Source organism: Battus philenor, unplaced genomic scaffold (assembly GCF_028537555.1).
Source record: "Battus philenor isolate CCGP_79_NKW_IND1 unplaced genomic scaffold, ilBatPhil1.0.hap1 SCAF_24, whole genome shotgun sequence".
NCBI classification, from domain to species: domain Eukaryota; kingdom Metazoa; phylum Arthropoda; class Insecta; order Lepidoptera; family Papilionidae; genus Battus; species Battus philenor.
Window position 1 is genome coordinate 4,617,107 of NW_027181687.1, and position 13,441 is coordinate 4,630,547.

Sequence of the window (13,441 nt, forward strand, 5' to 3'; positions counted from 1 at the left end):
TTATTTTGTCTCTTAACCTTGTACAGAAGATACCATGAACCGGCAAGCGCAGAATAGCAAAGTGCAGTAGTAATATAAAATGTGTAAATAATATAATTTTATAAAGCTTAAAAACGCTTTAGACAGTAAACAGGAAATATTTGTTAGCTTATTAAATGTATATTCTTCAATACCAAGTATAAAGATAGAAGATATGAGAATAGTTATAAGATTCATTTTAGTCGATATTGAATATTTTTCTTCGTATAGTAACATAATTCGATTTCGTATTATAGCCGCAGCTACAGCGCAATGTCGTATGGATGTCGATAAATTTCAATAATGGATTTACTCAATGCTCCTGTATTGAGTACACAATATGTATGGATGTCTTTTACGATATGTAACGAACATACTACATATGCATATTTGTTTCATTTGGTTGATGTAATTTGCCAGGTATGATTTTTAAAATATATGTTAAAGAGATTTTGTTAAATATAAAATAACATATTTTCTAAAAACGTAATTTCTTGGTTTCTATCTTTCCTGAACAATTTGTAATTTTTTTTTCGGCTTCAAATTGAACTATATTTAAGAATCAGATAAATTACTTTTTACTTATTGACTTTGGCATTATTTGTATTTATAGGTTTTTGTTTGATGTTTAGTTTTGTTTAATTAATATAGAGAAATGCATAACTGTGAATCTTTAACTAACTTGAATCTTACATTTACCGATTCTAATAATCTTGACCTTAGGTGTGCATAAAATAATGAATTCTGTTTCAGATTTATGACATAAATGTCTATTGCTTGATTTATATATATTTTTATTTTTTTTTATTTTCGTCTAAACTGATTTCGCTTTCGTATAAACAAGAGTACATTTAGAAATTTTATAGATGTTATTCTATATTTTATGAAATACAAAGAGAATAAATAAACAATCAACAATTACGTTTATTAACGAACACTGGTTACAATTAAATCATTGCAATAAATAAATCAACTACAACATGAAGACAGTTGAAAATGACTTAAAATTAGTTAACAATATTTACAAGGCACTGGAGACAAACACAAATAGAAAACATACATTCAAACATACTTTCAATCAAGCGTGATCATCAAGGCCTTAATGACCTTTATGATGATGAATTGTTTTGTAGACGGGAATCTTAACCGGGTAAGGATGGGGAACGTGTACAGTGACTGTCTTCTCGACCCTGATCGGTACGTGTTTCTCAACGGGGTAAGGTACATGCTTTACAACGGGGTATGGCACGACCTTTTCAATTGGAATTGATATTTCAGTTTCGATTGGCACTGCTACCGGCTTGTTTACTGGCACCTTTACTGGGTAAGGCTGGGGAACTCCAACGAGAATAGGCTTTGGTACGTGAACGTGGATTGGCTTGTGAACCGGAACAGTGACGTGTTTATACAAAGGCACGGGTACGGGGTGCTCTTCGTCAACATGCTCTCCTACGGGAAAAGCTTCAGAGTGACCACCAAAACCATGACCACCAAAACCATGACCATCAAAACCATGTCCATCAAAACCAGAACCTCCGAACCCATGACCTTGGTCACCGTATTCATGTCCACCATCTTGGAGCACGAAACCTTGTTGCTCTCCTCCATGACCTCCCAATTGTCCTCCATGTCCACCCAAACTTCCTGCATGACCATCGGAACCAGCAGAGAAGTCGCCATGTCCTCCATGGTCACCACCTTCGGCACTTGCACCACCACCATTTGCAACATATTGACCTACATGTCCACCTCCGTTACCGCCGAATCCTCCGCTATGACCTCCTAAATCAGTTCCTTGATGTCCCAGATCATGTGCAGCTTGAAGGTAAGAATCACCTCCAAAATCCTGAGCACCGAACGATCCGCCTCCATGGCCGCCAAAGGATCCGCCATCGTGCCCGCCGAATGATGCCCCTCCGTGACCACCTAGATTGTAGCCTTGTCCTTCATCATGTCCTGCTCCCTGAGCTAGAGCCAATGTAAGGTCATGTCCACCGTGACCCCCGGAAAACTCTTGCCCTCCCCCACTTATCGGGACAAAGCCATGGCCCCCACCGGAACTCCCGTCATAGCCGCCATGATCACCGGCTCCCTCGCTTGAGAATCCATTTGATTCATATCCAGCCTTGCAAGACGCAACTGCTAGCGCCAATATACACACCTGCAACAATTGAATTAAATGAATTAATTTTACTTAACTGTAAATACTAAGACCGAAAATAATAAATTCATACGCGATAACTCTCGAATTTACTGTAACGTATTCAAATATAAAAACAGGAAGTGCATTGATATCAGAGAATCGATTGCAATCAAAATTGGCTACCGGCCTCATTTTTGCTGCCGTTACGGTTAGGTAATCAAAAATAATTTGTTTCGCGCCAAAAAATATATATATGTATAATATCAGTGAACATTCACTTGTGCAAACCTTTCACTTTGCTGTCTGCACCAGATAAATAATAGATCACATGAGAAAGTATTCAAGTCAGTAATAATAACTGAATGTTACACCAAATCTGTTTCATGTCAACGCCCCGCAGTTCAAAAACTCTATTGTTCTGGATCTACATCAGTTCTTGTAGCTGATGACATTTTATTTATCATAATTGCACACCTATTGATTTATTTATATACAGTTCAGGGGTCCTTTCACAACATAAACATTTTTAGCGATGACTTAATGTATCGCTGTGCATATATATATATATGATGGCAACAAAAGTTTTATATGAATCTATAATTGACATATATCCTTGCCGATAATTAAGTCATTGTCAACAGACTATGTAGTAAGCATAATTTATTACACAAATCGTGTTTTACAAACGTAATAAACATGATCAATAGTCATGACCTTGCTTTTATTAATGTGCACTAAACTTTAGACAACAAAAAAAATGTATTAATATTTTAGAATTATTGTATATGATAATACATAATTCTAATACCACATGGTTACTAGATGTTATTTATTTTAACTATATTGTATCAAGTTTCACAAGGTTGTTCGTAGTTAAAGAGCATGTCATGTTCTTTTATTATAATGTCATTTAGCATGCGATCAATACAAATTGGCTAAGAACCGTTTCGCTAATATTAACACACCTGCAAAGTTAGAAGGCGGGTGCTGATTCCTTAACATTAAAATAAGAACTGTATTTAAAAAGAATACGTGTGTATTTTTGCTACTTTACGTTCAGAAAGTTCAGGCTCAGTATGTTCATAAGAAAGCTACAACAACCGTTTGGTTATTTCAGGTTTACATTTCAATGAAGAAAGAGCGTATAATTTGAGATATTCTTAGGTGTTTGTTGTATAAATTTGTGTGAATGAAACAAAAGTGTTAACTAGAAGAACCAAAAAAATAAATATTTTCACCTAATAATAATGTGCGAGGAAGTCACCTCCTGAGATATATAGATATAGCGGCAGGACATAGGAGATAGACAAATGTTAAGCTGTCTGTTCAATTATCTCGTGTGCGTTGACTCAACCGTGCCCTTCTCTGTCTCACGGGTGCCATATTTCAAGCGACGAATAACATTTCCACGCAAACCATATCTAAATAGCTGTTTGTCAAAATTAAAAAAAAAAACAATATTTGTTCTAAATCGATATTGAAACTAGCCAGTCATTCGCAGATCATTGTGTAAACATTCAAAATGTCACATTCCTTTATTCTTCTGTGACGTAAGTGTAACAAAACTATTATATAAAACCAGTAATGAAATCGAGCTATTTAAAAAGTTCAATGGCGTAGCTTTGTGTGCATCGAAGCGTGGTGTGCCAGTTGTAAATCGTGGAGGAAAATCCTCTTGGATACTTTTTTGTTCTCTTTGTCATTTCGACGGTATTCTATATCACCTCTCACTTTTAAGAATGATCTATATAAAGTTGGTTCTATTTTACACTTTCGCTTCATAACTGGAATAATTATGCCGAAAATTGATGTAGTATCTCTTTATGAATAAATAAAATGTGTATAATACTAATTATATACATAACAATAATTATATTCTGTGCACAATGATCGCATCACTTTAATGTATATTTAAATGGATTTTTAAAATGATTTATTAATTCCAAGAGAAGTTTTGTACACCGTTTCTCTTAGATGCGGTTATTAAGTTAGTAATATATAACTTGACCGTCATTGTCGTTTGCAAAACGAAAACTTAGTGCTATGACAATTGAACGCTTGCATTTTCATGTTAAATCCATCCGTTAATTTGTAATACTTTTAATATGTCATCTACATTGCAGCCGTAAGATGCTCACAGCTGGACAAAGCACCTAAATATTTCAAATAAAAATGTAATAAACAATAAGCAAATGTCAAATACACATGATTTCGTGTGTTTAATATCAACCCCTACTTTTTTAATATAAATAAAGGAACGACGAAAGCAATCCTAACAAGGAGTCAATGATCTGTCAATTTGATGTCCATCCATCATTTAAATTTCGAATATAATTATGATGACACTCTTAAAAAAAACGTTCGTAAAGGTGACTACAATTTTTAAACGAAATTTTTAGGTATTAAAGTTATCTAATAACATGTATTATTTAAATTATGTTTGACATGACAGACATCAACAATTACGTTCGATCAAAATAAATTCTTTTTAAATCCAAATAAAAACGTGACCGCAAACCAGAGCGTCACGATTTCCATTAGCAAATAACAAGAGCGAATTTTAACACAAAACAACAACGTGGAAAGTTAATGAATGGACTACCGGGAACCGGCGGCTCACGTAACGGACACGTGTTCGAATCCGCATCGAGAGTGAACGTCCCTTTTACTCGGCACCCGCAACCGGTTCACTGATCTATCGACACGGGCACGATTTGTTTTCACCGAACCCCGGGGTAACGCCCCGTTACAAATCATAAATACATATTATAAATTGCTCAAAGTGCATATAGACAGTTACTTACGTAGTTTGACTTTCACAACACCACTCTAGATATCTTTTCGTATAATCTTTCCGACATGAAAATTCTACAGAACTTTTCTAAACGTAAATAAGATCTATAAAAGTCAATACAGATATACAACAACTATAAAGAAAGAGAATAGAACTGTGTTACTGCTTAGGACATTTATATAACATATTAATATATATTATACACAGTAAAGTATTATTTATAAAATAAATAATAAATCTAAATACCCTTCTGAACTTTTTGCTAACATTTAACCTAACAAGGTTGTCATATCGTAAATTGTGTCTGACCAAAAAATGTTTCACATAAATCATTGTAGAGTGAATCGATAGAATGTAACCACTAGCTTATGAAAAAGCGTTGAGATTTTTGTGTAAACTCGGCTTCATGTAACATCATAAATAAACCTTTTCTTTGTGTTTAGTGATGTATTTTAATTTTGTTATTGCAAAGTATTTCTTCACTTTTTTTCGAATTTGTGAAATATTTTGAATCTACATAAATTATCTAATTGACTTTTATACATTACGCGGGCTTGACTTGCCACGGCTTGTTTTTAACATTACTTTTAACACTGCCATATTGGTAATATATCCATCATATTTCATCATAAAACCAGTCAACAAAACTGTATAAAAGTAAATCTAAACGTTGATTATTTGATTTAATCTTATTCATATATTTATTTAAAATAAATAATACTTCGAATTGAAATATAACTATGTGTGCATTATTTACTTATTTACTGTTTTATTATTAACTTTCTATGTAAGCGTTTATTAGTAATTAGTTAATTCGTCTGGTGTTTTTAATTTTATGCTATGATTTTCACCTACCAACTCGCTTATTATCTCTACAATACTTTAGGTTCACTAGCAGAGAATACCTACAATCCATTAATACCGTTGTCACAATTTTGTAAAAAATAATAATGTGTGAAAAATTATAATAACAAACAAATATCGATATTTAAAAAGTAATCACGCTTGCCATCCCTAGGGTCTGATTGGAAGCAATCTATAAAATATGAGACTTAATTTGCGCATGAGTGATTCTTCAGTCAACCGTCGGAAATCGCATTATCGTCTTGAAAAGCTTTAGCGAGAGTTTTTGCAGCCCGCAGCTTACGTCATTACATAGAAGTCATGAAAGATTCTTAATAATTTATACAGTATAGATTTTTCACTTCTATATTCATCAAATTAACTTATCTTCTATAAAATTCAGGGTTATTGGTTATAGATGTAAAAGTAAATGGTTCCAGAAAGATTAAATTATGTAATGATATTGTAAAAGAAATGCTTTCAAAATTTGAACTATTGCATATTCAAATTATTTTTTTTTTGTATCTGTCTCTATTGACTTGGTATGGCTAGAAGTTATTACTCCATTTCATTCCCAGATAAAAAAAAAAAAAAAAAAAAACAAAATTTAGAGTAACCATCTTACGAAAAATACGACGCGAAAAGTCTAGTTTAATAATAAAAAATAATATTTACTATATATTTAAAATTTCAACATAAGTTAGTGACATACTTTTATTAAATTCCCAGCTTTGCTATATTTATTCTACGATTTTTACGTTTCAAATTTAAACCCGCAAAGATAAAATTCCCGTAAAGATATTTAGGAGAAGTTTAATAAACCTAAAATAAAATTAATACCTTTATAAAAAACAGAAAATTCATGTAGTTATTTAAAAGGAATATTTTTTTTTCTTTTTTATTTACGTACAGCATATTATTTTTAATATTTATATAGACTGTCAAGTAACTTACGAGCGGTTGACTTCTAGCCGTTGGGGTCATAAATAAGTCAGAGCTGTACTCGTGTGAGTCAAATAGCTGAATGGGATTTACCGAGACAAGTCGACCGGAGATTACCAGTACGGAACGTTACGTTGCTTACGTCATTTGAAGATAATCTCACTTGGTTTGTCATGTGAAAATAATAGAGGAGACTTACAACTATGAAATGTACATTATTGACTAATAATTTTGCCTACTACATATTTGAAAAACAATTGTCTTAAACCTGAGAAGAACAGATGAAAGAAACACAAGGGAATTATATATTGAAAATAAAAATTAAAACTTACAATAACATCCCAAGTTATGCTATCTTATATGTAAAAATTTACAGTATAGTTAATATTGGTACACAAAGATTTTTTTACATTTTATTTATTTATGGTCTTGTTGTAAGTATAGTAATGATATTTAGAAAAATTTTCTAGCTCGATGAAGTAGTAAAACATAATATCGTGAAAATCTAAGTGAGGTTTATATGTTTGTCATCAGAGTTTACTAAGTGTATAAAAAAATACAACATAAAGCTATTTGTCAATGAAGTTGTACTTACCTAGTACTTATAGAAGAGAGTATTTATGTCATTTTGTTCGCTAAATTCTTAGTCGTCTTTCCGTTTATGATAAAATTCTGATTGGTGAAATGCAATATAGAATACATTGAAATATAGAACGCATTTTGGTGTATTTTTATGTATATTTATTTTGGTGGTCCTATGGCGACAGACATACCAATAAGAATTTTGTCATATTTAATAAAGATTAGATTTTTTCATTATAAAATAGTGTGTACATTTATTCTTTTGCTTGAGTGAGTGATTATTTATATAGTAAAACGGATATAAAAAGAAAAAGTATGAAACAATTGATTTTGTCAGATAAAATAGATTCTCCATATGCAACAAACATATTAATATCTATTAAATATTTTAATTCCTGCAATATACGTTTAAAAATAATAATAATATAAATATTTAAAATAATATTCTGCACGTAAATAGAAAAGAAAAATATATAATCCTTATAGACAACTACATGAATTTTTTGTTTTATATAAAAGTATTCATTCTATTTTAGGTTTATTACAGCTCTCTTAATTATCTTTTCCGAGAATTTTATCTATGCGGGTTTAAATTTGAAGCATACAAATCGTAGTTTAAATATAGCTAGGCTAGAAATGTGTTAAATTTACTTTATGTCCAAATTTTAAATAAATATTAAAGTATATTTTCTTTATTATTATACTAGGCTTTACGTGTCGTATTTTGACTGCGATGATCACTTTGATATGTTGATTTTTTATCTTAGAATGTAACAGGGAAATAATTTCTAGCAGTACAAAGTTTGCAGAGACTGATAGTAAGCGTCATATTCGTCTTTTTAGTCAATAAACGTCCACTGCAAGGCACGGGCCTCCCCCAAAAGATGTCTATAGGAGGATATATCATAATCGCTACGCTTGACAGGCGAATTTGCAATCAAAATGTGACAGACTTCTGGAAACTTGTTTGTGAGCAGTGGCAATCCTATAAATAACTGCACAAAGTGTAAATTATATAAGACTGTGTTACAACAATCAAACCTGCGACCTACGATCGCAAATCTCAATCCTCTATCGCTGGGCTACCACTGCTCTGTGTATAATAATCATAGTAAATAGAAATTAATTTTAATATATAATAATACAAATTTTGAAACATTTTTTTATAATATTATTATTACGTTATTTATTATTTCTAAAACTAGTAAATTTTTCATGGAGTGAACTATATAATAATTGACAGCAAATAATCTTTATACTAACACACGTATTTTTAAATATTTAATGTGTTTATACACTTGAGAAACTAAATGAATCCTTTTTAAATTTATGTTACGAGTTTTGAAAACACGTTTTACCGGCCCTACTTTCACTGAATTCCCATTTTGTAAAGATAATTTTTAAAAGTGAAAATGAACCAACAAAACAAGCAAGTTGTTACAGATTAAATGTTGCATTGCCTCGGATCCCGTTCACAATAAAACGAACACAATAGAATTATCATTTCCCGGTTATCTAAGCAACGGACTAAGATTTTATGTAACGATTAAATTAAAATTGAAATTTCAGTTTCTAAGTATAAAGATAAGTGAAAATGTTCACAAAGTAACGACATTATATTCCTTTATACTTATCTTCTGTCTTATATTTGTGTTTTAAATGAAAAAAATTATATTTAAAATGTTTTTTTTTCAAAAGGACTGAACCCTGGTGCTTAGACTTATCAGGATCAACGTTCAATTAAAACGTCGTTATAAAAATTAATATAATCTTGCGAACCTCTTTAATATTTATTATGTAACTAAATAATGAATATAAAAACACAGAAAAAATATTATATGAAATAGGTAAGAAAAGACGTCGATCTTATAGCAAACGACGATTTCTTCCAAACAACCATATATAGAATTTATAAGTAATATGTACAAGTAATATTATCCATATATTTTATAGTGTTATTTTTAACACTAAAAACACTGAAATAACTTCACTTCACCAAAATTTGTATTCGAAATTTAAATTTGCGTTTATAGCAAAATCAAAACGTTTTTATTTTCGTTAAAATTAATAAAGCTTATATATAGAAAAAGGCACTTACAAAAATCTTCATGTCGGTAATGCTTAAGATGGCGGGTGTGGTACCACGCTTGGGAACAACTAGTGCAATGATGCTTCTGCACAAATGCACTAACATTTTATACTGACCGGAAGAGATTGTCGCTGTACAGAGGAAGACGAGAAAGGCTGCTTTTTGGAGATCTATAGAGTAGTTACAACGTTAGATAAGGATTTTTTTTTACAAATTCGATTACCTTCTTTTTACATGTTGGTTGCGATATATTGAACTACTTTTCAAATACTTCAGATTAATTATTTAAAGTGTGACAGTGAGTTGCTCTTTATATAGATCACAAATTAATTGGCTGTTTTAGAATTTTTAGTACGGAATACCTACAGATGTTAGTGTAATTCCATTTTAAATATTTATTATTTATCATCGGCTTCAGTAGTGGGACATCCACGGCGTCTTTCGACAATATTTATAAGGTCTACATTTTTTAATGGACGACTTACACTGCGCTTGCCTATCGGTGGTGTCGACTCCAGAACCTTCAGGCCTCTGTAGCCATCTGTTCCGCGCTATATGTGACCTGTACATTATTACTGCAATTTTTCTATTTACGATTAATCTAACCTTATTTAAATCTCAAAATACTTTACCGATAAACCGATATTTGAAAGCAGTTACAATTCAACACTGTACAAAATATATAGCATCACTATATCATAAAATTTACTTTAATGGTCTAAAATCCCTTTAGCTTACTGTTTTCTATATAATTAGTAGGTCTGAATTATATGTACCCCGTAATTTGTAATAAGTGGAACAAATAAATAAACAGGCTAAGGGCTCAAATTATAATAATAATCAGAAGTCTTAGAAAAGACCATCTAAGAAGCAAAGTCTATATTCAGTGGTCCAATTAAAGGAAGTAGTTTCTGAGCCAGTATAAGTCATAGAGTTTGTAGTCCAGATGTTGTGTTGGTGATTTTGTATCATAAAACTTCTTGCGTCACAGCGTTGCTATTTTTGAAGTTCCCAATAAGATAATTGCTAATTTAGAAACTAATTACATAACAATAAAAATACGATTTAGAACAGTTGGTTGGTCTACAATTCGTCTATGAACAGAAAAAATATTAGTTCATTTTCAATACTATGATATGTTATTTAAAACTTTTCCAAATTCATAAAACTATGTAACAATATTGCACTATGAGTTTAATTTTCAATTAAAACAAATATTTAATTTTGTGCCATTGTCCTATTGCATTCAGCTCTGTGAAATATTTGACATTTTGCAGGATTAATTTGCTCCCGCATTCAGATTTATTGATCTGCATTGTATATCCAAAACTCCTTTTTTAAAATTAAGTAGTACCTTGAACCCCAGTTAAATAGATTAAAATAGATTTCCTCGATTTTTTCGTACTTACTACAATTGGTAATGAAAATACGAAAACTGAGGTTGTGTAAGTAAGTAAACTAGGTATAATATTCTCATCAAAATTATACAAACTAAATGCTTTAAATTCAGTAACAAACAAATTCTTTTAATAATTACTATTATTGTAATTTACGCAAAACTACTTAAATACGTAACAATATTTTATTCTCGTTTAGTAAAGATAAATAAAATTAGAGTTATGAATTAAATTTGCGGAATTTTTCATCTTGTATGAATTTCACCACCACATTTGAGCCACAAGACATCCATAGCTAGGTATAACTTCCCTCCTAGATTTTCAACGAGACTACGAAAGCAACCTTCATCCAACGGCTTCCGATGACCTTAACCTCTTATAGGTCTAATTGAAGGCAAGTATCAAAATAATGTATCGTATAAGGAAGACTACTGTGAAACCTCCGGCTTCTTATTCCCGAACTTAGTACAGGGAAATAATCACTATAATCTTTCAGCGGCATAACGTCCTCGATGTTAGCTTACCCCATACTTTCAATAAGACCAGTGAAAGTGGCCTGGCGCACTTGCACCTTGTGCACGCGTGTCTGCTTATTAAGTTTTTGAAAGTAAAATAATGGCACTAAAATTAGTGATTCTTGTTAAGTAAGTGACAAGTATAAGAGATTTTGCGATTCGTTTCTTAGACCTTGTTGACCGTCAAAATCCATTTTCGTATAAATCAACCGGCATCCATCTCTTTAAAAATTCCCGCTTTAGGTAATATTAGTGGATAATATTTACAAATAATAAAACTGCGGTTGCTTAGCGTATAACTTGACGTCTTTTTCTCTACAGTTTTTTTTTTTTTTATAAATAACACCAGTCATAATTCAAAATAAAATATTTGTTACCTGTAGAACAAATTCATACATTTTATAGCAGTATTGACATATCTCGTAAGTTTCAAATAAGAGTGGTGTTTATGAATAGGGGTCATTTTTAGACTTTGTCGACCTCCATATACAGTTTACATCTAAATTCTACTGAGAAACTCGTTCTGACCGTATAATGGATCTATGGTTAACATCATGTATTTTAAATAAGAAAGGGTATTAATATATAGCTACTTCCGCTATGCAGCAGTAGTCGTGCAATGAAGTGCCAAAGGTTTAAGTTTAGGCATAGGCACTGGTCGGTCTAACATCTCCTGAGGATGCCCCGTCAAGGGGTGAAACACGTGTTGAGTAAAATAAAGGTGGTAGTTGTATTTCGCATTGTTTACCGCACGCGCATTTATCAGCAGGCCGGCGGGCGGTGCACTTCATTGCACGACTACTGCTGCATAGCGGAAGTAGCAATATGTTAGTTCCTTTCTTAGTTAGGTTGGACTTCCGCAAGGTAACGCCTGAATCTATTAGACATATATTTTAAACACTAGAATTGGATTTTAAAATCACTGATGATAACTTTAAGGTCCTTGAAAGACGTTGGACGGACGCGGCTTCGTAATGGAAATCTATGGGGTAAGCAGGGTTCCCAGCAGTGGACTTCCCACGGCTAAAATGATAAGGAAGATGATGGTCACCTTATATATCCATAAAGAATTGTAATTTATTTAATATTGCTTTATTGTTGATATAATAATTTTCTACCTACAGGTTACATTTATGACCACCTCTTATTACGTGCCATTATATCTAGATTTTAATTAAAATTGCTAAAAGATGTCATTGTATTTTATGTGTCTAGAAGATTTTGTTTACTTAAGAATTACCTATATTCACTGTTGTCTTGTCTGCTGGTGGACATAAACCTCCCCATAAATATCGAACAGGACCGGTTGGAAGAGGCCGGCGTCTTTGGACAACCATAACATAGCTTTCTAACTACCTTGTAATATAAATTGATTTGATGTCTCCGTATTCTCGGTTAATAAATTAAATAAAATATGCCAATAGGTTAGTCGGTATGTTTACCAATGTACCAAATTACCAGTATACTATTATTGTTTTACAAAAAAAAATACTGTCACGGAATGTAAACAGAAATTAATGCAAAAACACGTCTCGTCACGGGATAACAAATTCTCAAAATCCATTTAAAACTAATGTACGTGACGTGTCAAATAAAGATACAAATGTAAACGCATCCTTAGCTCATTTATCAATGAGATAAGTTGTGTACTTACTGTTGTGTATAGACTTAACTCACTTCAAAGACAAGATGGAAAATATTATGACAGTATTAATAATAATTATATTATTTCTCATTTAATGCATACCTATTATTTCTACGTTTTAAAGGTATTTTTTAAATAATTCTTCTAACGAATATATGATAAATCTAATGCTACTATAAATGTGAAGCATAATCCGCCACGCTAGTCGGCTTCTAGTCGCCAAATTTCACATTCCTTGATTATACTAAAGTATGCAAATCTTAGGTATAGTATACTCGGCAGTGAATTATAAATTATCTGGCTATGAATTTTAATTGTATATTACTAAACCCTGAAAAATGTTCTTCTCTATTTAAAATATAATTTCTAATAAAGTAAGTGAATTAAGAAGTACTGGATATTATCAGCGATACATTATTAAAGAGGATTTCAAAGGGTAACTTAAGAAATTTCACATATAAATATATTTATAT

The 13,441-nt window shown here is 31.6% G+C and overlaps 1 protein-coding gene across 1 annotated transcript; it reads right to left on the reverse strand.

Moving 5' to 3' along the window:
- Positions 1-964: 964 nt before the first annotated feature.
- Positions 965-9,477, reverse strand: LOC137924689 (uncharacterized). The gene is made up of 2 exons (XM_068768108.1): positions 9,421-9,477; positions 965-2,179 (listed from the first exon to the last, which is right to left on the reverse strand). Exons 1-2 carry the CDS (start codon positions 9,430-9,432, stop codon positions 1,118-1,120), a joined length of 1,074 nt encoding a protein of 357 aa, XP_068624209.1. The 5' UTR covers positions 9,433-9,477; the 3' UTR covers positions 965-1,117.
- Between the last annotated feature and the right edge of the window lie 3,964 nt (positions 9,478-13,441).